This window comes from Scyliorhinus canicula, chromosome 18 (assembly GCF_902713615.1).
Source record: "Scyliorhinus canicula chromosome 18, sScyCan1.1, whole genome shotgun sequence".
NCBI lineage: Eukaryota > Metazoa > Chordata > Chondrichthyes > Carcharhiniformes > Scyliorhinidae > Scyliorhinus > Scyliorhinus canicula.
This window is the reverse complement of record NC_052163.1, coordinates 33,297,429-33,325,386: the sequence shown is the minus strand read 5'-3', so window position 1 is coordinate 33,325,386 and position 27,958 is coordinate 33,297,429. Positions and strand designations below refer to the sequence as shown.

The window sequence follows — 27,958 nt, the reverse complement described above, 5'->3', positions numbered from 1 at the left end:
ATTTGACAGTGAGAATAAATAAACTAATCTGTTCAATTGCTTAGAAATATAGACTTTATTTGTAGATTTTGTTTAAAAATTGAGGTATTACATTCACAAGTGTTCATATGTTCTGCAGGAAACATGTATGGTAGTTTGAAAGAAGAAATGCACACAAAGATGAACTTTGTTACTCATGAAGTTTAATTCTGATAGTGTAGTGATTATATGTCGGTGATAGACATGGTAAGTGAATAACCAGTATTTATTGACAATGGGGTTAGACGCTTTAAAGAAACATGGTTTGGTACAATGTGTAATATGCATAGTTTAACAGTACCCAGCCATGCCAAGGGTCCAATATCCAGGGTGCAATTGAAACCTGGCTGAGAATTGGCAAAAAAATTAAACATGGAATTGAGACTGAAATGTGCTGGAGTTCCAAGCCATTCATTCTTTGAGGCTTTCGAATGCTCACTGTGATGGTGAAAGAAAGAGTAAGGATAAATGACAATTAATAATGGTCGGACAATATTTCGTATTTCTGATAAGTCACAAACATAATAATGGCCTGGATGGATGTTCAAATGCTCAACATCGTAAGTTGAAGTGTTGTTATTTATTGTATTTGTTTTATATTCATGAATCAGCAATAAATAGGTATATGAAAAGAGCTTCTGACAATAAGTAATCCTATACATTCAATTTAATTTTCTAGTTTGTCTCTGTAAGAAATTGTATAATAGCCATTATCTTATCTTAACATTGAGCAATAAAGTACTTAAGACAAGGTATGTCATTCACCCTCGGCACAGACTGAGAGTTATCTATTGGACTTCGACTGTTGCCGATAAATTCAGGTCATGACTCTGTTTTTCATCTTGCACTCTGAAAAGAGATGACATTTCTGTATTATTATAACAAACTCAAATTTATTTCCCACTTAATGGTTGTTATAGCCCCCTTTTGTTCCACAATCCTCAATTTAAACATTGGGTAACCAGGATTTGGATTTGCCTGCAATTAATATATTTTTTCTTTCATGATTGACTTCTGTGCAAAGCGCTGCCATACACGCTGTGCCAGGTTCTCTTATTTTTCCTCCCACTTCCAAACTGAACTGCTTAGCTAGTTTGAGATATTCCACCGACTTCTTATCATGAAGGCAGCACTGCTGAACTAAACCACTAAACACCATGGGCTGGATTCTCCGGCCGCTGACGCCAAAATCACGATGCTCTGCCCGTCGTACTCGGTGGGTACGCCGCGCCACGTATCTATGGCCTCAGGACATTGTCTGAGGTCCACCCCCCGATGCTGCGCCCCCGACCGGCCAAGTATCTGACGGTGTGGGGCACGTATGGTCTCATCCATCGGGGACTCGGCGTGGCTGCTGCGGGCTCATCCAGCGCCGCGACAGTCAGGGGAGAGCCGATACGCGGGTGGCGGGGACATTATTCGGGGCTGGGGGTACTATGGTGGAGCGGTCTGGGCCACGCGAACCAGACGAAATGGGGACTATTTCGCAGTCTGGGTTCGGCCACGAAGCACGGCGCGGCAATTCCCGGGGCGTATCGGCAGATAGAGCCGGGTGCTCTACGCTGCCTACCAGCTAGCCCCCAGCAAAATAGGCCAGTAACGATGGCCATTTTGCGTAGCTTTCCTGGCGCAAAACGCCACCTTTCCCACGCCGGCGCAGGGAAATAGCACAGGAATTGGAGAATCCAGCCCCATCTGTTGAACCACCTGATTCTGGACAGAATTTATTCTTTTCCCACCCACCACTGTGATCAGGCGGGGAGGATCGGATTGGATTGTCCCGTGTACCGAGGTACAGTGAAAATTATTTTTCTGCAAACAGCTCAACAGATCGTTAAGTACATAAAAGGAAATGAAAGAAAATACATAATAAAGATTAGAACGATTGTAAGGTAAGTAAAAAGAGGATCTGTCAGGGAGAGCTCGCAGAGTGCCGTCATGCTCTGGCGCCATCTTGTGGGAGGTAGTGCCAGTATGGAGATACCACTTCCTTTCTGCCTGCTTCAGAGTAAGTCTTGGGCAAAAAGCTTGTGGGCGACCTTCCCGCCCAGGTGCCAGTATTCAACCAGAATTGGACGGGGTCTCCCCCGGCCCTTTCTCCAACCCCACTCACACCCCCCCAAACCGTACCTGGAGGAGGTCCGAGAGAATTACCAGCAGCAGCAACTGCTCTTGGGAGTAGATTTCCACCGCACTAAGGAAAATCCTGCTATTAATTGTCCCTGAAGGAGCCAGGAACCCTGGTGGCAGTGTTCCCGTTGCCAATTAGGAATTCCTATCCCTCAGGCCTCCTAGAGATCATGTCAGCAAGAGTGATGCAAATTTTGATGGCAGACATTGGACCCCTCTATGCACTCATTAAATTCCACTCCTTGTATATTTAAGAGGAACTGAACTGACTTGGTTGCTCTCTATCCTCTAGAAATCAACAAAGCCAATACTGTACTCAATTATAACAGTCAGAGCTGATGGAGTGTTCCAGAAAGGAATGACCTTGAAACTGCCCCATTAAAAAATCTACAACTATCATTGTGTACTTCCTTGAGGACTAATTCATACAAAGTAATAAATAGATTTTACATCATCATAAATATTCATTTGGTAAGTAAACTGGACTGCGCACAGCTCTTGTTTCCACTGAAACATAATGTTGTTGTGCATAACAGGCACTGTGCATGTTCCTCTAAACAAGAAATCAGTTAAATGATGCTGGACCATCTCATGATGTGTCCAGGTCAGGGATGAGGTCATGAGCAGAATTTCAGTAACGAGTTAGTCTCGGATATGTATTCTATTGGAGTTTCACCTCAAGCCAATTCCTACAGCTGATACTGGCATTGAACAAAAAATCAATTTACGAAACACAACTCCTGCTTTTTACTGATCAGTCATCATAAGTGTTTCATCTACTTCTTAACATGGGCGCACATCGTTTTCACACATTCTGGTCAAAATATGCATGGCAATGTTAGGCCTACTGCACTGTTCAAACCTTCTATCTTGCATCTTGTGTTGATTCCATCTATATAATTTGCATGAAAAGTGAAGCAGCCATTAACCACTTTACTGAGATAAGATTCAAGTTCAAAGATCTGATCATCATGGCAGCAAAAGCTCCAGCATCAAAGGAAATTTCACTCATCCCACGAGAGTGGCTGATTCAGCTGGCAGTACACAAACATCCCTTTGCATGAAAATGTGGTATGTTTAGTTAGGGAAGTAGTCTTGTTTCCATCATGTAGCCTGCAAGGGATGTTGTGCATTTCACTAGCATCTACATCATCCAGAAACGTATTCAGGCAACCCTCATTCCAAACAAATTATGCTTTTTAAAAAAAACCTTGGATCAGATGATTAAAGCCCAAGAGAATGAATTGGTTATTCTGAGGTAATTGCAACATGATATACTGAAGACGAGGCAAACTGGTTACGCCCAGTACAAGGATTACTTCTGTCTTTCGTTGGTTTGGAAATTATTCTTTGTGCTGAATGACACCACTTAAGATCTGTGAACCCTCATATTGAATTTACCGGTCAATGTGCTCTTAAAAGGAAGGTTCCAGGGCAGCATGTGGCACAATGGTTAGCACTGGGACTGCGGCGCTGAGGACCCGTGGTTCGAATCCCGGTCCTGGGCCACTGTCCGTGTGGAGTTTGCACGTTCTCCATGTGTCTGCGGGATTTCACCCCCACAACCCAAGGAAGTGCAGATTAGGTGGATTGGCCACGCTAAATTGCCCCTGAATTGGAAAATAAATAAATACCTGGGTACTCTAAATTTAAAAAAATGGTAGGTTCCATTGAGTGAATGGAAACAAAGTAAATGGGGATAGCCAATGATGGGGACCATAAGATATAGGAGCGAAATTGGGCCACTTGGCCCATGGATTCGGCTCCACCATTTAATTATGGCTGATATTTTCTCATCCCCATTCTCCTGCCTTCTCCCCATAACCCCTGATCCCTTATTAATCAAGAACCTATCTATCTCTGTCTTAAAGACACTCAGTGAATTGGCCTCCACAGCCTTCTGCGGCAAAGAGTTCCACGGATTCACCACCCTCTGGCTGAAAGAATTCCTCCACACCTCTGTTTTAAAGGATCATCCATTTAATTTGAGATGGTGTCCTCTGGTTCTAGTTTTTCCTACAAGTGGAAACATCCTCTCCACGTCCACTCTATCCAGGCCTCGCAGTATCTTGTACATTTCAATAAGATCCCCTCTCATCCTTCTAAACTCCAATGAGTACAGACCCAGAGTCCTCAAACATTCCTCATACGACAAGTTCTTCATTCCAGGGATCATTCTTGTGAACCTCCTCTGGACCCTTTCAAAGGCCAGCACATACTTCCTTAGATATGGGGTCCAAAACTGATCACAATACTCCAAATGGGGCCTTATACAGCCTCAGACGTACATCCCTGGTCTTGTATTCTAGCCCTCTTGACATGAATGCTAACATTGCATTTGCCTTCTTAACTGCCGACTGAACATGCGCATTAACCTTAAGAGAATCATGAACAAGGACTCCCAAGTCCCTTTGTGCTTCTGCATTCCAAAGCATTTCCCCATTTAGAAAATAGTCTATGTCTCCATTCCTCCTTCTAAAGTGCATAACCTCACACTTTTCCACATTGTATTTCATTTGCCACTTCATTGCCCAGTCTCCTAGCTTGTCCAAGACCTTCTGCAGCCCCCTTGCTTCCTCAATACTACCTGTCCCTCTACAGATCTTTGGATCATTTGCAAACTTAACAACAGTGCCTTCAGGACCTTCTTCCAGATCATTCATGTATATTGTAAAAAGTTATGGTCCCAGCACAGACCCCTGAGGCACACCACTAGTCACCGGCTGCCAACCTGAAAAAGACCCTTTTATCCCCACGCTTTGCCTTCTGCCAGTCAGCCAATCCTCTATCCATGCCCGGATCTTACACCATGGGCTTTTAACTTATTTAACAGTCTCCTATGTGGCACATTGTCAAAAGCCTTCTGGAAATCTAAATAAATCACGTCCACTGATTCGCCTTTGTTTAACTTGCTTGTTACCTCCTCAAAGAACTCTAACAGATTTGTCAGACACGACCTCCCTTTGACAAAGCCGTGCTGACTCGGTCCTATTTTACCATGCACTTGCAAGTGCTTTGCGATCTCATCTTTAATAACAGACTCTAAAGTCTTACCAATGACCAAAGCCCGGCTAACCGGCCTATAATTTCCCATCTTCTGCCTCCCTCCCTTCTTAAACAGTGGTGTTACATTAGCCACTTTCCAGTCCTCTGGGATCCTTCCTGCCTCCAGTGATTCCTGAAAGATCATGACTAATGCCTCCACAATTTTCTCAGCTATTTCTTTTAGGAGCTTGGGTGTAGTCCATCCGGTCCAGGTGACTTATCCACCTTCAGACCTTTCAGTTTCCCCAGAACCATCTCACCTCTGCCTCCTGGAATTTAACTTGATGTCACAATCGATAAATTAGCCACAAATAACTTGTGTGAGGGAATGAACTCGGTACCACTTCTGGTTCGTCATTGGTGCTCTGGGACAGATGCAGCTGCTTACAGGAAGTTCCAAAGTACAACAACAACTGGTATTGTGTCTACTGGCTGGAGCTGGAACAATCCAGTATTGAAGGTACCTGGGTCTGAGGAGCGAGCTTAAGCCGCTAGCCATATTGTTGTAGCTCAGATCATCTCAATCCCTGGGTTTTCTTTCACAAGCTCTTTTTGAGGTACTTACTGTCTACTGCTCTTTCTTCGCTTGCAGAAGGAATGAGTTACGGCAACAACAGCGACCAGCACGAGCAAACCCACAACTGCTGCTAAACCTACAGTCACCTTGAATAATGTTGATTTAGAGCTTGTATCCTGGGAATCTGAAAGAACAGGATATTAAAAGGAACTGAAGCACTTGAACGTGCAAAAGGCATCAAGAGCATGCTAATATACTGGTAAAAACGTTTACTAAAATAAGGCTAGAAGTATAATGATAGCGGAATTTGATACACCTCATTGAATATAAGTGTGGCAAAATAATAGAGTATGGAGTTCTGAGAAAACAAACTCCATTTCTCTCCACTGATGCTGACCTGAGATTTCTCAGTGGGTTTTTATTCTGAATATAAAGTAGGAAGGACTAGCTTATTGGCTTGATATCCACAGAAGAAAAGTATAAATGTAGAACCTCACAGGCTGTTAACAGAAGCAAATGCAATGATTCAGTCACTGGGTTTATGAAAGGCAGATCATGCAGAATATTTTTTAAAAGATTTCTGTGGTTGTGACTTCATCGAATTGATGCATGATTCGTGCTTCAATCGCAAAGATATACCAGGGCTGGTGTAACCTCTAGGCAAATGGGCTTCAGCTGGAAATGGAAAGGTCTAGATCGACTTTCACATATAGATCTCCATGTATTTACATTGCAGTCTTTCCCAAAACTTCATAATATTCCGGCACGGTGGCATAGTGGTTAACAATGCTGCCTTACAATGCCAGGGACCTGGGTTCAATATTCATTTTCAAAATTAATCGGGGGGCACAAGGCTGAAGGTTCACCTCTGGTCGAACACCCTTGCCCTGGGATATACTGTTTGCGAATCTGAGAGTACCTTTTTTATAGAAAGCGTTTGATATCCACAAGAAAACTAAATTGCGGAAGTGGGGAAGAAAGAATTAATAAATCGAATAATTGATTTAATAAACAAATGAAATGATCAATGATAGTTAATCTAACTATATATGTGATGAGTACCCTTGATCTATCAGGGATGATGCCTTTGACTGTTTAAAATGATCTTCATGAGTAAATTAGAAATGGACTATCTGGATTTCCACCAGGTTGGATGGGGAGGTGATGTGTTAGGAATAAAATAATTTGTAAATGGGGTCATTAGGATTTAATATTTAGGGGGAAAAAGATGATAGGCAGGATTCTGCGGGAATTGGCGGGGCGGGCAACTCCGGCGCCGAGGAGTGGCGTGAACCACTCCGGCGTCGGGCCGCCCCAAAGGTGCAGAATCCTCCGCACCTTCAGGGGCTAGACCGGCGCCAGGGTGGTTTGTGCCGCGCCAGCCGTCAGGGAAGGGGCTTGGCGCCACACCAACTGGCGTCATCCCAGCGCATGCACAGGAGGGTTCATCTCCGCGTCGGCCATGGCGGAGGAATAGGACCACAGCGGCCAACGCGGAAGAATAGAGTGCCCCCACGGCACAGGCCCGCCCGCGGATCAGTGGGCCCCGATCATGGGCCAGGCCATCGTGGGGGCACCTGGACCAGATCACCCCGTGCCCCCCCCCCCGAGGACCCCGGAGGCCGCCCGTGCAGCCAAGTCCCGCCGGTAAGTACCTACTCTAATTTACGCCGGCGGGACCATCCGAAAACAGGCGGCCATTCGGCCCATCGCAGGCCGGAGAATCGCCGGGGGGGTCTGCTCCCAGTGGCTGCCAACTGGTGTGGCGCGATTCCCACCCCAACCAAATCCCTGGCGCTGGAGAATTCGGCAGCCGGCGGGGGCGGAATTCACGCCGTCCCCCGGTGATTCTCCAACCCTGTGGGGGGATCGGAGAATCCCGCCTGATGTATATTGGATCTAAAGATGGGAAATAAAATTGCAAAATAAACAATGCATTTTAAATTGTATCTGCAGAGTGCAATATTAACCCACACTCGCATAATCCTAATATTTATATTTTCTGCCCTTATTTAGTTGTTCTGAAATGTTCATTATCAAAAGTGTATGGTTCAGCTTTGTTCTTTTGGAGTTGTTCCTTACCATTAGAGTTGTCCTGATAGTAGTTCAACATTGCTTGGGTATGTTCCAGTGATCCATTGTTTAATTGAGGCTGGATCTTCAGAAGTTCACACATTAATGGATAAATGCTCACACTATCGAATGATTCGGCCAGATAATTCTTTTTGAAATCTGGACCAAATGCACGAAAAATCATTTTCATGTCCATGTGATCATTATCAAATCCATGCTCACCTTTGTTAAACTGGAGTTTGATTCTCTGGTGGAAGGAAAAGGGAGTACAAATAACAATATGGTACAGTGTGAGAAAGAACGTTACATATCATGAAGTTCAGATAACATAAATCTCCCAAGCATTACACCTGACCTATCAGTGTCTCTTAAACTCAAGATAGGTTTCAAGAAGTAATGCTACCTTATTTATTCTGTATTTGGAATATAGCCATAAAGTATATCAAAGAAAGACATTCAGCAGCCCAAAGGGAATATGTAGAATCTATAGTGCAGAAGGAGGCCATTCGGGCCATTGAGTCTGCACCGACCCTTGGAAAGAGTATCCTACTTAAGCCCATGCCTCCACCCTATCCCCGTAACCGAGCCTAACCTTTTAGACACTAAGGGGCAATTTAGCATGGCCAATCCACCTAACCTGCACATCCTTGGACTGTGGGAGGAATCCGGAACACCTGGAGGAAACCCACGCAAACACGGGAAGAAAGTGGAAACTCCACACAGACAGATGCCCAAGCCCAGAATTGAACCTGGGTCCACCGAGCTGTGAAGCAGCAGTGCTAACTACTGAGCCACCGTGCCACCCACTGTTTGATATATCAAATATCAAAATGGAGTTTCACATGGCACAAACAAAAATGGCAACGTTTTATGAGTTGACATAGAGGAACACCGTGGATCATTTTAAAAATCCAATTTTTGAAAATGCAAACTAGCCCTAAGTTTGCAGAATGGTCACTACTAATTTTTTAGTGTTTCTGTTATCCATGTAAAAAAAAATGTTTCATTATGAAAGATTTAACCTTAAATCAATATTAAAACCAAACTCTTTATTGCTGCTGAGCCTCAGTGACTAATGTGTTTCGAATTTCGTTAAAGGCCTGAATCTTTCGGCATAATTCTTAGAGGTGGGAGAAAAAATAAATTACTTCCACGTGGCAAGAGTAGAGTAATTCCTCACTTAGAACTGTGGTCGTGTTCCTGAAAATCGTGACATGAAATGAAACAACTTTGATTCCAATGAGAACCCCATGGTTCCCAATGTTAAAACAGGAGCTGGGTTCCCTTGGACATTTCTTGCCTGGAATATACAATGCACAGGTGGATAATTTGAAATACTGCACTGTGCCTGTGCAGCACTGTACATTCCTATCAAGACAAACTTGCCAAATATATGAAATCACTGAATATAACAAATATTGCATAAATTCAAATTAGAAAACTCCAAATCACCCAAAGAAGTCCTCAATACAACCGCTTCTGTGTAAAACCAATAGGAAACTTAGTTTACCTTTCTCCTTTTCTTTCCTCTGCCCCTCTCTTATCTTTACCTTGCTGTACGGACGGACGCCCCCCCCCCCCCCTCGCTAGCGGGTGCCCATGCCCAGCACACCTTCGCTCTTTTCCCCCACACTATCTCTCTGCCTCTTCCCCCCCCTACACCCTCTCTCTTCCTCACACGCCCTCTCTCTCTCTCTTCCTCTCCCCCTCTCTTTCCCCCTCCCCTACACTTTCCCCTCTCCCCCATCCTCTTACCCCCTTCCACACCCCCTGACCCCTCCTCCTACCCCTCTGCCTCCTCCCATGCCCTCTTTCCCTCTCTCACACCCTCTTTGTTTCCCCCTCCCATGTCCCCTTTCCCCCCCCCCCCCCCACATGCCCTCTCACCGCTATCCCCTCAATCCCTGGCCCCGAGCAATCAACACGCATACAAAGGTTTTCTCCAGGGCTCTGTCATTTCCCAGTTCCCCATGAGACAGTTCTCCTGTCTCTGCTTCTAAGGGACCAAACTTTACCTCAGCTATTTTCTTTTTATGCACTTATGGAAAAATGTATCTGTTTTTCTATTTCTGGCGTATTTACTCTTCAACATTTTTCCCCATTTTATCAACTTTTTGGTAGCTCTTTGGTTTCAAAAACATTCTTAGTCCTCAGACTTGCTATTGTTGTTTGCAACATTGTAAGTCTCTTCTTTTAATCTAACACTATCCTCAACTTCCTGAGTGAGGAAGGCAGGGAGGCATTGGCGTAGTGGCATTGTCATTGGACTGGTAATCCAGAGAATCAGGGTAATGCTCTCAGGATGTGGGTTCAAATCCGACCACGGCAGATTGTGGATTTTAATTCAATTGAAATCCAGAATTAAAAGTCAAATGAAACCATTGTTGATTGTTGCTCATGAATGTCCTTTAACGAAGGAAATCTGTCATCCTTTTCTGGTCTGGTCTCAGATCCAAAGCAACATGGTTGACTCCCTGAATTAGCCGAACGAGTCAATTAGGGATGGGCAACAATTACTGGCCTTGCCAGTGATCCCCACATCCTATGAAATAATTTGTTAAAAGCTACAGATGGGTCCTTTTATGTTCTTCAATGGAATGCATTTTTGTTGACCATTTTCAATTGTTTATTTCAATGTTTGCAAATGTTCATTTAGCTCCATGCATTTTAGCCAGTTCTCCCCTCATACCTATGTAACTGCTGTTGTTTAAATTTAAGATTTTTGTTTGCGATTGCAATATGTTACTTTTAAATTTTACATGGAAGTCATCTTTTACTATGACATTATTAATTAACCCTGCTTCATTATGCAGTACTCGATCTAAGATGGCTTCATCCCTAGTCAGTTCCAAGAAGCTATCACAGCAACATTCTGCGAACGCATCTTCTGGACCATATTTGCCAATGTGATTGTCCCAGTCTATGTGAAGATTAGAGTCCCCCACAATTACTGCATTCTCCTTTGTTACAAGCTCCAATAATTTCAATTCAATGTTCTGCCCAACAGTGAAACTACTGTTGGGGGGAGAGGGGGGGAGGGGGGGGGGAGAGGGGGGGGGGGGAAGAGGGGGGGGGGAGAGGGGGAGAGGGGGGGGGGGAGGGAGAGGCGGGGGAGGGGGGGGGGCGCGATAAACTACTCCCATTGGTGTTTTCTAACTCTTGCTCTTGCTATTCTTATTTCCATCCATACGGATTCCAGTTCTTACTTAATCTTCACAAGCTAAATCCTTTCCCACTGCTGATTTTATGTCACCCTTTACTACAAGAGGCTACCCCACCTCCTTTGTCATTCTGTCTGTCTTCCCAAAATATCATGTCCCCTGGAATATTTATTTCCCAACCTTGATCAGCTTGTAACCATGTTTCTGTACTGCTGATTAGATCCAAATTATTTACTCTATTCATGCCGTATCTATCTTACTGCAGATGCTATGTGCACTCAAATAAAGAACCTTTAAGTTCATTTTTCAAACTTCTTTCCCTGCAATGACCTTATTCGCTGATGTACATTTTTTTTGCAAACTCTCTGTCCCTTCCTATCCCACTCTGCTGGCCTTCATCCACATCACTATATTTTTCCAATATATCGACCTTTCCCTTTGGGTTTCTAAGTTCTTTTCAGCCGAAAGTACCTGCTTCCTGTTAGTTTAAAGGCCTGTTCACACCTGGTTATACAATTGGCAAGGACACTGATTCCCGTCTGATTGAAGTGTAGCCCATCCCAGTGGAATAGCTCCCTTTTCCCTGAGTACCGACACCAATGTCCCATGAATTGAAACCGCTTCTTGAGCCATGCGTTTAATTACCTTATGCCAAATGGTGTGTGGCCCGGATAACAAACATTCTGTGTAATCTTTGCTCTTTTAATTTAATTTGGACCTTCCCTTCTTAAATTCTCTTAGGTAGAGTCCAGGAATGATGTTCCGCTATATCATTGGTTCCCACATGGACCACTGCAACTGGATCATCCTCCTGCCACTCTGAGTTCCTCTTCAGCCACAAGGAGATGTCCTCAACCCCGGCACCGGGCAGGCAACACAACCTTCGACTGTAGTGAACAGTATCTATCTCCATGTCTATAATGTAAGCTGTTACTGTCAGGTTTGCTCCACCCACTTTGCTCCACTTATTTGAATGGCAATGGCATCCTTCACAATGGCTACATATTAACATTGTGCACATCCCAGCTTCATATTTAACCATAAAGCTATAAAGAACTAGTATCACAGGAAGACGTTATTCAGTAGAACTGGTCACTGCAGGTGTTTATGTTCTAAACTAACTCTCTCCCGCCCTACTTCAGCTAATCCTATCTGCACATCTTTCTATTCCTTTCTCCCTTATTGAACATTCACTTAAATGCATCTATGATAGTCTTCTTGAATTTGGGATAAAGGGTTGCACACTCATTACTTTAACAAATGTTATGATTCCAATCTTCGAACTTCATTCAGCTCTTAACTGGATAACACAACAAGATTTCACGTTTTAAGACATCTACTGTAACACGCCACAATGTCATTGACTGAAGGCTATATTTTAGCCAGCTTCTTTGAACATAACTAAAATATCCCGCTCTGGTTTCTGTTACATTGTCCTTTCAGTAGACATTCAATTCTCCCAGAAGCGAGCCAGAATGTTTTTTTGTCTCCTGAGGCTTTACTTCCTCTCCCAATCTGGAAACCTTTAACTCCATAACCCATGGCATGAGTTTGCCTGTAGAAGTCGCCCTCCCTCTAGTTAAAGTTAGACAATTCTTCCAGCTTTGTTTCAGCTTCTGGAGAATTTAGCCTTTCCAATCAGAGCACGAGATGCCACCTGCTTCCTGCACTTTGAATGACAGCATCCTGCTGCCTGCCTATAGCTGTGCGCTCTCTCTCCCTCTGATATTGTGGTATTTTAGGAAAGCTTGTCTCCTGATCTTTACAATGACTTCCTCTGCACCCTTCCATGTGGCAATATGAATCACACAGGCTTTGGATCCAGGTAAAAATGCTGAATAAATATTCTTTAGACCTAAACTCAATCCTACCCTGGATGGAAATACTCAGTTAAAAGAATACCCTTCTACAACCTGACATTTTTAACACTAGTACTTGGAGATTGTCGCTTCACTTGCATCACAACAGCCTTTGTGAATGCCTCTAAGTGTGAATACCTGCACCTTATCCCTAGTAAAACAATCTGGGCCTTAATTCAATCTTTAGCAGGCCTATCAGCCAGACCTGTTGTATGGCATACTTCAGCCCTGGTCACATGGACCTTTACTCTGTTATGGGACTGTATTTTTAAATTTTATTTTAAACCTCATAATTGTAATACAGATTTCAACATTACTGGGTCACTGATCAGGTAAATTAACACAATGCCATCATGTAGTCACATTATGCCGCTAGTATGCAGTACTGATTGATCTCATGTATCAAATGTTACAATCCTGTTTGGGACCATTAACGTTTAAAGGAAGAAATTGCCCAATTAACCAACAGATCTATACCAATACACAATAAACCAGCAGATGTCTGACTGGTGATTGAATCCTGCCTGAGTGAGATGGTTTCCGGGGACCTAAGGAAAGCAGAGTTGAGACATGGACACAGAGAAACAAGGATATGCTCCCTCTCTTCTCTCTCTCGCTCCCCCTCTCCAGAAAGGCTGTGAGTTGATGCATTTCTGAACCTGCAGAGACCTGAATGAAACGATAGTGAAAGCAAAGTTTGAAGAGGGGACACATATAAGAACAAACCATCTGAAACAATGATTCTTATCTTTTGACTTTCATCCTCATTATTTTCACCTCCTCCCTCTCTGTGTTTGTTTGTCACGTGCGTGTTTGTGTGTGTCTGTATATATAGAGAGTGAGGAGACATGTTAAAGTGGGGGGGTGGGGGGATTACGAATTAGATACTAGTTAACCAGTTGTATTTCCTGCAAATTTAATTGTAGTTTTTGTTATAAATAAAAAGTAATTGTGTTTAAATTTATAAACCTGGTGAATGGTGATTAATTATTGGGCAGCCAAGTGTCAGACTTTGGGTATTTTTCTCTAAGAATTGTTGTTTAGTTCTTTGAGATGAGGAGGAATTTCTTCACTGAGAGGTTGGGGAATCTTTGGAATTCTCTACCCCACCAGGATCAGCCATTGAGCAAGGATTTCTAAATATTAAAGACATCAAGCAATATGGGGGTAGTGCTGGATAATGCCATGATCCACTTGAATGGTGGAGCAGGCCCAAGGGGCCACATGGTCTACCCCTGATCCAATTTCCATTGTTCATTGAGGAGGGTCTTTTGGGATCTGCATAATCGTTTTTTTTTTCATTACTCATACATCAGACAATTAAACTATTTCTGTAATTCTATGTCCACCAGTTTCTCTCTTGCTTTAAAAGCACTGACTCCCATTGAGTTACGTTCCTATGGATATCTACAGGCCTCTACTGCCTTGTCTAGTTGTCCAGACGGTGAGTTTGGCATGAGAGTTCAGTATGCTGTTTTCTGTCCCCTCAGAGATGCAGTGTCTAAGGCCTAAACATATCAGTTTGCTCACACGTCAGAAAAGTACTTGCATTCTGAGCAGAGAAAAGTAATTACCCCAAAGGGCTAACTCTCTCAGCCCACACTGGAGGCAGAAAAGCACAGCTGTCTGTTGTATCTTAATTGCCCCTTTGTGTAATATTGACACAAGTTGATATGTATTTTTCTGATGTTTTCTAATTAGCGTTTGACTTATTATTGGGCGGGGGAGGGTGGCGGTTACACTTGAAGATGCACATCTGTTGCCAGCTTGTGGAGAATTCACACTTTTGAGTACGAAAGATCAGTGAAACATTTATTGATCATCTTCACAGAAATGGGATTGAATGTGGAGATAAATAAATTAAAGGAGACGGCACGGTGGCACAGTATTTAGCACTGCTACCTCCCAGCACTTGGGACCTGGGTTCAATTCCGGCCTTTTGTCATTGTCTGTGTGGAGTTTGCACGTTTTCCTCATATCAGCGTGGTTTTCTTCCAGGTGCTCCGGATTCCTCCCACAGTCCAAAGATGTGCACCTTAGGAGGATTGGCCATACTAAATTGCCCCTTAGTGTCCGGGGATGTGCAGGTTAGGTTACAGGGATAGGGCGGGGTGATGGGGGGGAAGTAGACCTGGGTAGGGTGCTCTTTCTGAGGGTCAGTGCAGACTTGATGGGCCGAATGTCCTGCTTTGGCATTGTAGGGCTTCTATGATTATGCAAATAATGGTGTGCGGGAACTATCTCACAAATGATGGAGTTTAACCTCTGCAGCTGATTAACGACAACATAGAGATTCATATTCAGTTTTAAACTGAAGTCATTTTACACCTAAATGGTGAGGGAACACAAGAACTTAAAAAATGTGGTTGCTGTGGAAGCAAAGGTAGTTATGATTTGCTGAATAGATACTCAATCAAGAATTCGACATTACTGAGTATGTGTCATTCTTTCATATATTTATGTTATTGTACCGTTCTTGGCTCAGACTATGGTGATGATCGGGAGAAATCAGCTCACTCGTTCCGCTACAAATCTAGAATTTGAGATGTACTTTCACAACTGTTCTAACGCTGAGCATTCGCACTCTTCCCTTCCCAAAGTGTCAGTGCTGTACAGATAACCAATACTGGAATTAAATGTAATATTTGAAGTGTAAAACAGAATTTTTACTTTTTTGATTCTTTCCCTTCCATTTTGACTGTTTCTTTCCCAACATGAAAGGCAGGCAACTGACTAGAAACTCCAGGCCAAATTTTAGGAGGTCTACAGGAGTGACACAGGATGTCCTCGGTTTTGTATCTTCAAATAATGACAAAAATAAGGACATTGTGTGCAAAATTGAGATGATAACTTTACAATCATTGGCTGGATAGAATTTTTATTAATGAATGTTCAGGCCTTGGCACGCAACTTGTCAAGTCTGTGAAGTCAACGTGTGCTGCAAGAGTACTGTGGACAATCACAGCATGCATATTCTTCCTTTTGGAACAATGATAATTCGTCTTTCATAGAATAGATCGTAGAATTTACAGTGCTGAAGGAGGCCCATCGAGTCTGCACCGGCCCTTGGAAAGAGCACCCGATTTAAGTTCACACTTCCAACCTATACCTGTAACCGCACCTAACCTTTTTGGACACTAAGGGCAATTTAGCATGGCCAATCCACCTAACCTGCACATCTTTAGACTGTGGGAGGAAACCGGAACTCCAGGTCTTTACTGGTGTTACCAGAAGTTGGATTCAGATCCCCCTCCCATCACTAGTAAGATAGGCAAATGCAGCCAGTTATAAGAAGATCAGAAATGGGAGCAGAAGTAGAACACCTGATTCCTTGAGCCTTCTCCGCTAGTCACTCAGTACAATCATCACCGATTGTCCGCCCTAATTCCACTTTTCTGTTTGCTCTCCAAATCCTTGATTTCCTGAGAGACTAAATATCGGTCTCTATCTCAACCTTAAAAATATTAATTAACGGCCTGTGCACAACCCTCAGGGTAGAAATCTTCACAATCCTTAGAGTGAAGAAATCAGACAGAGAAGATTTAAAAAAAATCTATCTGCCTCCCTGGAACTCCCAAGAACTTTTCGCAACCCTATAATAACCACTCACTAGAATGTCAGGAACGAAGGAAAAAACCTCTGACTCCGACTGCAGACATAGCCAGTTAGAAGCGAAAAACAATTCCACACCTTGCAGCGAGAATGCTCAAACTCTAAATGTGGTCCAGCTAATCCAATGTGCTCCACAATGTCAGTATTACCTCATATCTTCAAAATATTTCCCTCAACAACTGCTTTAACACTGTGGGAATTGTTTTCATGATTAGTTTCATTCATTTCCCAAACCATTTTCAATTCGCCTTCAGGCACGGTTTTGTATTTTGTTGCATTGAGTGCTAGTGGTGCAGTACTAAAACCTATTAACATACATGCATCAATATAGGCATTTCCATTCGTCAATGACTTTCTATAAGGGGCTTTACATGAAACTTTGGCACTTTAAGAAATCTCTTCAAATGCTTTAATTTCAGGGGATGATAGCATAGTGGTAAAGTCATTGGATTGGTAATCTATAGGCCTTGACTAATGCTCCAGAGACATTAGTTCAAATCCTACCGTGACAACTGGAAGAATTTAAATTTAATTTATTAATATATCTGGAATAAAGTGCTAGTCTCATTTATAATGATCATAAAACTACCAGATTGTTGTAAAAAAGCGACTCTGATTTACTCATGACCATCAGGGGAGGACGCCTGTCCTGCCTGGCCAACATGTGACTCCAGATCCATGGATATGTGGTTGACTCTTAACTGCCTTCTGAAATGGCTTCGAAGACCACTCAGTTGCATCAAATTGCTGTACCTACACTACATGGACTGCCGTGGTTCGAGAACGAGGTTCACAAGCAGCTGCTTAGAGGCCAATAAGTCTGTGCAATAACTGATGCCAATGATGTCCTCATCTCAAGAATGAATAAAAAAGAACTACAGCTATTAAAATGGGGTTGCTCGGACAAAAACTTCTGACCATTATCTTTTTGTGTTTGGGAAAAAGAACAATATGTCATTTTTGTGACCACAACATCCTTCTAAAGTGATGTAACTTGCATCAGCACATTGCTTGTTTGTAAACAAATGATGAAAGGTTTGCCAAACATTCTGTGGAGATAGTGCCCCTTTAATTGGGTGACAAAAAAAACCTCCGTGATGAGAAACGGCACTGATATTTATTTATTGATGGGCTAGAATACCAAGTTCAGTAGTACTTCAGTAGTAGGAGCTGTTCTAATTAACAGGAATAGCTGGGGAGGAACCAAAGGAAGTCTGTGTCTCCAGATGTGCGTGGACTGTGCAGACTTGATGGGCCGAATGGCCATCCGTCTGCACTGTAAATTCTAAGACAGGATGAGTCACTTACCACCAAACCTTTTCAGTCTATTTTTCACTTGTACTGCAGGTCGAAAGTGGTCTTATTTAAGTGGGACATAAAATCCTATTAAGGGATCTAATTTGCCATCATATCTTGTTTGTTCCTCACTTAACACAAGCCTTCAATTATGCATAGACATATGAAGTGTTTTTCTGATATAGATTACTGACCTTATTGAACCAAGACAGCAATTGAGAAGGGGGACCAGTAGACATGGGTTTGAACACATCAGATTTTTCCCTCAACATAGCTGCCAACAACAGGCATCGGGTATCAGTTGTATTGGGGGGTGGGGGTAATGTCAAGCAGTTAGCAATCCAGAGGCCCAGGCTAATACTCTGGGGACAAGGGTTCAAATCCCACCATGGTAACTGGTGGAATTTAAATTCTATTATGGGCAGCACGGTAGCATTGTATGGGCAGCACGGTAGCATTGTGGACAGCACAATTGCTTCACAGCTCTCGGGTCCCAGGTTTGACTCCGGCTTGGGTCACTGTCTGTGCGGAGTCTGCACATCCTCCCCATGTGTGCGTGGGTTTCCTCCGGGTGCTCCGGTTTCCTCCCACAGTCCAAAGATGTGCAGGTTAGGTGGATTGGCCGTGATAAATTGCCCTTAGTGTCCAAAATTTCCCTTAGTGTTGGTTGGGGTTACTGGGTTATGGGGATAGGGTGGAGGTGTTGACCTTGGGTAGGGTGCTCTTTCCAAGAGCTGGTGCAGACTCGATGAGCCGAATGGCCTCCTTCTGCACTGTAAATTCTATGAAGGGCCAAAAGGCCTTCTCCTGCTCCTATCCTTTATATGTATCTATGTATGTAAATCCCACATTTGGACTCCAGCCAGACATGAAGAGCAATACAATTAAGGTCACTTTTTCACAGGAAATATTGGTAGAATGTGCTCATACAACTCCCAAAACAATACTAAGATTGCCAGAACCACATGTAATAAAAACTGAACTTTATATGGTCAAGTGCTATAAACCAACAACCCCAAATATAAGCAAATGAATTAAGTGCCACATGTATTAATATTACCTCATGCATTAAACAAAACCAGACAACTATGATGTTCCTCCAATATATCAGCGGGTGTGTGCTTACTGTTGTTATTGAAATCAGGAGATCCTAAATGGTCCAGGATGAACCACGGATCTGTGCTGAGTGAGCCCATAAGTAATGCGTGGAGTTGTACAACTGACCACCTGCTCAGACTGGGAGGAGGGGGAAATCATGTAGTCTTCGCATTCCTTCTCATGATCCAGTGATTTCCTACCGAAAAACATTATCAATAAGGGGAGGGTTGGGCTCAAGCTAACAATAACCTCCAATATCCCATTACACTGAAAACCATGGTCTGCACGTGTGGAATCTCCATTTGATTTATTAATTGTACAAATCACTGTCTTCTATAGAGGACAAGAACAAAAAGAAAATGTGGAGGGGATAAAGCATACTGTGTGGAGTTTGCACTTTCTCCCTGCGTTTGCGTGGGTTTCCTCCGGGCAGTCTGGTTTCCTCCCACAGTCCAAAGATGTGCAGGTTAGGTGGATTGGCCATGCTAAATTGCCCCTTAGTGTCCAAAAGGTTAGGTGGGGTTACTGGGTTATAGGGATAAGGTGGATGCGTGGGCTTAAGTAAGGTGCTCTTTCTAAGGGCCAGTGCAGACTTGATGAGCTGAAGGCCTCCTTCTACAATTAGGGATTCTATGATTCAGTGTCTGCTCATAAAGCCTTATTGTATCAAGTGTCAGCTTTATACGTCACTGTTTACATTAGATTATGTTAGATGTACTTTGCACAAATTTAGTGTGGAATTTGGTATTAGAAAGCTACTTATTCTGCCTAAATTGGTTTGGAATTGGCATTAATGAGTTTCCATTTGACCCTATTTTGGTTTAAAAAGGCTTGCAAAGTTGACAAGTACAGAAGGTGGTCTTCATTTACAAAGTTTTTATAAAAATGAATTCTATTTTATAGATTGCTTGCACAAAATAACCTCTGCTTCCATGGTGGTTTTGACAAATAAATTGACCCACTTTATTTTCGACAGGCCTCTGTGAGGCAATCACAAATCAGGAGAAGGAATTTGAGCCAGAATGTGTTAAACAAAGTTTTGAGGAAGTCTGTAACCAAAGAGAAAATGCTGAAAAATCTCAGCAGGTCTGGCAGCATCTGTAGGGAGAGAAAAGAGCTAACGTTTCAAGTCCAGATGACCCTTTATCAAAGCTATAAGACAGAGAAACTGGGAAATATTTATACTGTGGAGTGAGAATGAAAGATGAGTCACAGCCACAGAAACGCAGGACATGGGGTGCTAATAGCCACAGAAACCAAGGGGAAAGAGTGCTAATGGCAGTCCCCAGAGAGAACAAAAGGTGTGAAAGGCCAAACAGCAGAGAAACTAACATCAGAGGCTAAATTGTGACAGATGTAGATGTGGGAGGAGGGGAAGCGGGAAGCAAAGGAGAGAAAGGGTACGGAAAGGTGGATAAGATGGGAGGGGGGGGGTAAATATATATAAAGAAAGACCAGAAAGAAAAATGGTAAAAGACAGTTAAAATGAAATGGGATGAAAACAATTGGGTCGAGGTGGGGTAGAACTAATCATCTGAAGTTGTTGAATTCGATGTTGAGACCAGAAGGTTGTAGCGTGGAAGATGAGATGTTGTTCCTCCAGTTTGTGTTGAGCTTCACTGGAACATTGCAGCTGGCCAAGGACAGAGATAGAACATAGAACATAGAACAGTACAGCACAGAACAGGCCCTTCGGCCCTCAATGTTGTGCCGAACAATGATCACCCTACTTAAACCCACGTAACCCGTATACCCATAACCCAACAATCCCCCCATTAACCTTACACTACGGGCAATTTAGCATGGCCAATCCACCTAACCCGCACATCTTTGGACTGTGGGAGGAAACCGGAGCACCCGGAGGAAACCCACGCACACACGGGGAGGATGTGCAGACTCCACACAGACAGTGACCCAGCCGGGAATCGAACCTGGGACCCTGGAGCTGTGAAGCATTGATGCTAACCACCATGCTACCGTGCATGGAAGCAGGGTCTTGTGTTAAAATGGCAAGCAACGGGAAGGTCAGTGTCCTGAATGCCCACAGACCGAAGGTGCTCAGCAAAGCGATCACCCAGTCTGCATTTGGTCTATCCTATATAGAGGAGACCACATTGGGAACAGCGAATGCAATAGACCAGATTGAAAGAGGTGCAAGTGAAATGCCGCTTAACCTGGAATGAGTGTATTGGGCCTGGGATGTTAAGCATGGAAGAGATAAAGGGGCAGGTGTTACACCTTCTGCGATTGCATGGGAAGGTGCCATGGGTGATGGGAGAGGTGTTGGGTATGGTGGAGGAGTGGACTAGATTATCTCAGAGGGAACGGTCTCTACAGAATGCTGACAGAGGGAGTGAAGAGAAGATGTGTTTGGTGGTGGCACTCTGTAATGGAGGAAAAAGCAGTGGCAAGAGAGAGGAAGGAACAAGTAAACAAATAAAGAGAGGGATTATCACACTACTTTATCTGATATACCTAGACGTGACATTTTTGAGACTAATCTGGTCACAAACTTGTTTTCATGTTTTATCAGTTGTTGCATTGCATCAAAGACATGGCTTGCCAGGATGTGTACTGTTGATAAATAGTCCTGTGTTGTGTTGTGAATTCCAACCTGTTTTGCAGTTCCATTTCCTATGACAGATACCCATTAAATCTATCAAAAAACTTGTTCCCTCCCAAACTGAAATAGTCCTTCTATTACCCCTATCACTGATTGGTGTGTCTGTAAACAATATATCTCAAAAACAAATGGAAGGAGTTCAACAAAAATTGGTACCTAAATAATGTATTGCTCAAGAAAGAACTAGTTTGTTTTTCGCAAAAGTGCAGATCCGGTTTCTAAACTTTTTTACAGGATCGGTTAACATTTATAGAAACGATGAATTGACATTTTGAAAAAAACCCCAATCAAATTCTAAATAAAACAACCCAAGACAATTTGAAAAAATATCATGGGTTGCTTTATTTAGAATTTTGTTGTTTGTTTTAAAGTGTTGTGGATTGGCTCAGCTGTTGTATTGGAATTTGTCATGGTTGTCAACATCTGAGCAGAATTTTCAGAGCAGGTGGTTGGATGTGAATTGGGTTGAAGCCTCCTCAGTAAGATGGAAGCTCTTAATAATTATTTTTCCAGCTTTGTACTTACAGAATATCAATCAGGCACAGAGAAGCCTCGAGGAAGAACTGCATAAATGTAATAATATTAAGTTACCATAGTGTGGCGAAAGTATGCACTCTACTGAATGCCCCCTTCATTTGGACTAGTTCGATTTATGAACTTACCCCGTGAATAACATAGCCAAGATCACCATACATGATAATAGGGAGAATTCTTTCACTGTTGGAATATTTAAGTCTTTTTGGAAAATCTTCCTTTTTAAAAACATTTAGATGAGGATGGGCGCCTTTTAGAGCCTGGTACACTTTTTCTATCCTTCCTTCTTTAGGTAGTAGCATGGCAGTGGGTCCATAATCAAGTAATTCAAAAGCATTGTCTTTGAACAAGAAATTGGCAAACCTCGACAGCACAATTTCATTCACTGCTGGCTCTTTCAGCACCGTAGTCATTCCATGATCAGAAGTGATGATAACATTGAGTTTGGATTTCAAGCCATACCTTTCAATATTTTGCAGTAAATAACCGACTGTTCTGTCCACCTGGCGGACCATGTCTTTTCTTTGCTCTGATTCGGGTCCATGCTTGTGGCCAGCTCCATCTGGTTCACCAAAGTAGAGCGAAACAAAATCTAGATCTTCCACAGTGAACCATCCCATTACCATGTCGATGTTTTCTTTCCAGGCTGTTGCATTGTTGTACTTGTAGTGTGGAGGCTCTACGACTTTCAGGAAAATATCCTCTCCATCATAGGTGGGTTTGGTCCCAGGGAAGTGAACAGAACCTGTTTTTAAACCCTTTAGAAATAACAAAAAAATACAGGGATAAAATGTTCCATGAATAATGACTCATTTTATATCTCTAGAGCATTGCTATTTCTCAGAACATATTCATCTGCTGAACTTGCATTGCAAAGCTGAACTTGGGACCTGATCTATGTGGAGGAAGAATAGAAATGTGAAAAGAGTTTCATTGTTACCAGGGCAGTAACTTCATTGTGGTGTCAAAATTGGTTTACAAAGTGCTCATAAGATCTTTTCGAATTTTCAATCATGCCAGACCTTCATTTGAATATTTAGAGAGCAGGGGTAGGTCCTGAATCTGAAATCGGAAGGAAATGAGGTTGGGAACCGACACACTGAGCACCAGGACCAGGAGGGTGATTTTTGGGGAGGCAGCCAATTAATTGATCTTCTCTGGGATCCCTGACCAAGTAAGGAAGGGGGGGGGAGGGGGTGATCTCCTGAGGCTGGAGGGCTAATAGAAGGCTTTCTAGCACTGACAACAACAGCCCATGGTCAGAGGCGGAAGCTGAAAATATCGGTGAGAGAAAGGCACCTCAAATAGGAGGCCGCCCTCCGAAGAGCTATTACTGGCTCTTAAAAACAAAGAGTAGCTATCAAGCCCTCATTATGGAGGGGCCAATCTTTCCTCTGGATGACCAATTGACCAGCAGCCATATGCTCCAAGGCTATGGGGGGTGGGAATTCATTAGGTGTAATGAACGCTACCCCCACCATTCTCCCCTCCGACCCCCCCCACTCCCCCCTTTCCCCTGGACCACCACCAGTAGGCTTCCTTCAATCACTGACCATATTGTGGCCTCAATGCGGGGGGTGGGGGGGGGGGGGTCAGCATGGCAACTGGAAAGTTCCGGATGTCACCTGCAGAGAGGCCTCTAAAGTCACTCTATTTGGGACTTTTGGCTGCCTAGTGCTTCTGGGCATATTGGCTTCACCACCTCTGCTCCTGGCTCCATGAAGGTTGCTGGGATTTGGGACCATGACTGGAGACAAGCACACCAATCGGCCTAGAGAATATACAGGCCTATCTGTCTCCAGTCCCACTTCCATGACCGTGTGAAATGTCTGTCCATGGAACGCCCCCCATTCCTCCAATCACTCCCTAAACTTTACCACCTGGGAGAAGAGTTCTGCACACCAACGATTCCTTTTGATTACATTCTCCTGGATCTGGCATTTGGCGCGTCAGTCAAGCAGCAGCCAGGCAATGCAAACTGGATCCCACACTGGAGCCTTTAGCCTTTCACTGCAGTATAAAAGCAGCCTTATTCATGGGAAGGGATTTAAAACATCGGCAGAAATGTCCACTTTCACTATGAAAACGTTTGCATATATTAAGGAGTCATTTCCCCTTCTACATATTCTACTTTATCATTTTTAAACATCCCCCACGTAAACAGAAATGAACCAGACATTTTAATTCTGCAGTGTCTATGCAATCTTCATGAAAACAACTTGATGGCCATTACATAAGGGGCACCACAGGAATCAATATGGTAGGTGGCTTATGTGCATTTGTTTGTTGCATAGGGAATATGCGCAACCCACCATTTTGGTAACAGCTCCTATATAGGTCATCAGTGCATGTGCCTGAAACAAAGGTTGGGCACCTTGCAAATGTTTTCAGACGCCTATTTGAAATCTCGTTTGCTGAATTTGTTTGTAACTGCTTGGCGCAATTCTTAAATGGACAGCTGGCGATTGCTGTCAGAATGGTGTAATGGGGTGTTTTAGGTCTTTGACAACTTGCCTTATTATGCAGCTGGGAGACACAGGACCATGTTCCATATTAAAATCACTGCCAACTATCATTTGCACCCCTCCGACTCCGTAGATTTAGGTGAACTATTCTAATGTTCCGGTTTACCTGTCGCTGGGCAGTGATCCAGATGGGCAAACTTCCATTGTCCCAATACTCATTGACACTCTGTGTCTGGTAATACGGTTTTTTCAGTCCGGTTGTTGTATTGAACCACATGTTGTGGATCACGCCGTGACTCTCTACGTATCTTCCTTTAGAGAAAATAGATGCTTAGTTTCTTATTTTGTAATTCTGAAGTGCCAATCAAGATTCTGATTTAATGTAATGAATATTACCTCTTTGGACTGCAGAATCTGATACTTACACAGCGATTAACAACATTTACCTTATTTATTTAATTGTAAACAGAAATACTTCATTCAAATTTTCACAAAAAATCTTTGGGTAAAAGGTTATTATTTACTTGCACTGTTTTTGCTGCTTCTGTTCAGGGAGAATTATGTGAGGGCCATAAAGAGTCCAGCACGAGTTTGTTGAGTGAACAGAAAGTAACTTTTATTTACAACAATATTTGCCCAGCGCCAGTCGTTCACTACTGACTCTCTGGCCGGCTCTTTATGCAGCTGAAATGTTAATGGTCGCCCAGCCCCCTTATCAGGGGAGTGTGGTGTTCTTTGTGGTTCTAATCCTAGGATGGTTGGCATAGTGCTCACTTTGACCACAACTAGCTTTTATATTGAACAAAGCTAAAGACTTATTTACACTACTTAATTGGATTCAACGCTTAGTCTTATGTAATAAACAGTTGATAATAAACGTACAATCAACACTCTTCTACTACTAATCTCTACACTAATACAATAACTATGATCTGCTCTCACTCACACTATCTTTCCTACCGTCTGTCTTCTAGCTTTCTCCTCAACCTCTCACCCACAAGGCTTAGCATTGATGCCTTATATAGTTCTGCATCTATCTCCCTTTAGTGGTTGATTTGGACATAACATTAACCCTTACAGTTCTGTACATTTATCATAATGTCACAGGGAGCTCATATTTCCCTAGATCCAAGGGGTAACCAATTGTCCCGACCCAACAGGATGTGGGCAGGTTGCAACAGAGAAATAATTTTTCCTGAATTGACATGTTGCTGAATATTGTAAAGAGAAATACGTGAGCAGTTACTTATGTTACTCAATCATCCATTGAGGTTTACACTTTCAGCTGCTGCCCAGAAACAGTGTACGACCAATACTTTCTGCTGCAGCTCCTGACTAGTACCACTTTGAGGAGATAGTTCTCAGAACGTGTGATTTAGCATACAATTGAAGTAAAACATTTGCACAATGTATCAGACCCAATGTCGTCACAGACTAGCAGCTTGGCAGAGTTTAACACAGGGAGAATTGAGTCGCATTGGTACCTTATTAAGATTATGGGGAATTGTATTAAAAACTTATCCCTCTCAATTGCAATGCTGGTAAGGTTTGTGATGGTACTGTGATTTTTTTTTGGTAGCTGGCAAGATGGTTTGAATTCCCTTATTCTGTGTCATAAATTTTCTGTTTCAATAACCAACAATTAAAACTTTGCACATAACAATGTCCTGAAAACTGGAGAGCTGTTGAGTGTCAAAGAAAGGATTTTACAAGGAATCGCTAAAGAGAGGTTGCCAAAGGGACAAGTGGGAATCTGAATTTAATATATAAAAATAGATGACCAAAATTAATTTAAATTATACTGGTATTCTTTTGAGTGAACCTAATATTGGTAGAGTATTATGTTATATCTCTCCCCTTTCATTGCCTAACCCATGTCTGACTTTGGAAGATACAGGCTTGAGGGAAGAAGAAACTATCTCTGTTTTTTACAGTGAATTGTTAAAACTACCTTTTTTTGCTCACAGTTTCAAGGGAATTGACCCCTGCACTATCAAAACCATGGGGAGCTTTTAGAAAAACAGCAAGAATGATAAGTACAGAAAATTGATCCTAAGTAATTCTGAGGTTGGAATTATGGTTTACAAATTTGCATTTTGATCATTTACAATTGGTAACACAGATAATAAATTCATAACAATTGAGAATAATTTTTGCATATGGGCAGTGGGACTGGGGAGACAGTTACACTAAATAAGAGTTTATGCTATCCAAGTTGATTTTAAATGTTTATCTCCTATTTAAAATCAACAAAATTATCTGCATCATCATGGCTGTCGGCTCTTTGGTTGTTGTTGTGGTAATACGACCGACGTTGAAGAGGAGATCTTAAGAAAACCGTCCGTGATACTAAGTGGTGACATAAGGAGAGTAAAGAATTGGATTGACAGCTTTGATGTTGAGTAGATGAGTGGCCAATGGAGATCAGTATTGCTAATGAACAATATATGTGGATGCCAAAATTACTATGATTGCCCAGTGAGGAGACTGTGGTGTCAAAATATGTATTTAATTGTTGATTGACGAGTCATATAGAGAGCTAATCCACAAATGCAAATCATTATTGGACAGGGAAACAGAATTGGATGTTACATTTTCAAATATGTAAACAGAAATGTTGTACTTGGAGTAATAACAACTGTTTGGAAGAAGCCACAGGAAATATCCAATGATATCTATAATTAAAATGTAATTATATATAGTTAACACATTCATTTCACTAGTGGGCCCTTTTGCTGCTTAACAATTAGATAATTGGATTACTGTTCAGCAATCAATACAATTGTACAGCAAGTTATTTATTTAATAAGTATTGGAAGGAAACTGATTAAATTTGACTTACCTGTTAGCAGGGTGAAATGAGATGGAGAGGTTATTGTAATAAAGGGGGGTGTAATATATTTTGCTTTTACACCTTCTTTGACTAGGTGTTGCAAATTTGGGGTTTCAACATCTTGATCATAATCCCAGCGAAATCCATCAAAAGAAATGAGCAGCAGCTTGTTATGACTCTTGTTATGACCTCTAAAGTGAGGGTGACTGTATGTCAACGATAGCAAAAGACTCAGGCATAGGATAGAATACATTCTCGTGGCTTCTTCCAGTTACAGCAGCAACCAGAAACAAAAAAAAGACATGCTGATCTATCAGCAAATAGAGTTTATATAGCTTTATCTTATCCCAAAATAAATCTTTACAGTAGAAAAAGATTTCAAAACAAACCAACTTACAGGTTTCACTTTGGGCCAGCTCTACTAGGAGAGACAGCTCTGTAATCTATGCTGCGTGATAGTTACCTGTGTAGGGACGTCTGATATCTTATCCTTTCATAACAGGAAATGTATCTACCAAGTAGTAAAGGACAGAGCTGCTTGAGCAGGTTTGCAAACCATTTTGTAATATTCTTAGAACCGGGCTTAAATATTTACAAAAGCCGAGTTGGATAGGTTCAGAACAAACTAGAATTTGAGCATTTCGTAGAAATCTATCACTCCTCACCAAAGAAGGTGTAAAAGCAATTTGCTTTA

The 27,958-nt window shown here is 42.5% G+C and overlaps 1 protein-coding gene across 1 annotated transcript; it reads right to left on the bottom strand.

The window, feature by feature from the left end:
* Window positions 1-36: 36 nt before the first annotated feature.
* Window positions 37-27,562, bottom strand: LOC119953635 (ectonucleotide pyrophosphatase/phosphodiesterase family member 7-like). Its single transcript, XM_038778097.1, has 6 exons — window positions 27,274-27,562; window positions 24,598-24,743; window positions 22,095-22,724; window positions 7,793-8,030; window positions 5,759-5,894; window positions 37-867 (listed from the first exon to the last, which is right to left on the bottom strand). The coding sequence occupies exons 1-6, from the start codon at window positions 27,515-27,517 to the stop codon at window positions 807-809; spliced, it is 1,455 nt and encodes a 484-aa protein (XP_038634025.1). The 5' UTR covers window positions 27,518-27,562; the 3' UTR covers window positions 37-806.
* Between the last annotated feature and the right edge of the window lie 396 nt (window positions 27,563-27,958).

Excerpts from the sequence above, each read along its gene's own strand:
- LOC119953635 (XM_038778097.1), bottom strand. The coding sequence starts at position 27,517 with ATGTATTCTATCCTATGCCTGAGTCTTTTGCTATCGTTGACATACAGT. Across the intron at positions 24,744-27,273 it reads TCATTTCACCCTGCTAACAG|GAAGATACGTAGAGAGTCAC; the intron begins GTAAGTCAAATT and ends TTTTCTCTAAAG. Across the intron at positions 5,895-7,792 it reads CTATCAGGACAACTCTAATG|ATTCCCAGGATACAAGCTCT; the intron begins GTAAGGAACAAC and ends CTGTTCTTTCAG.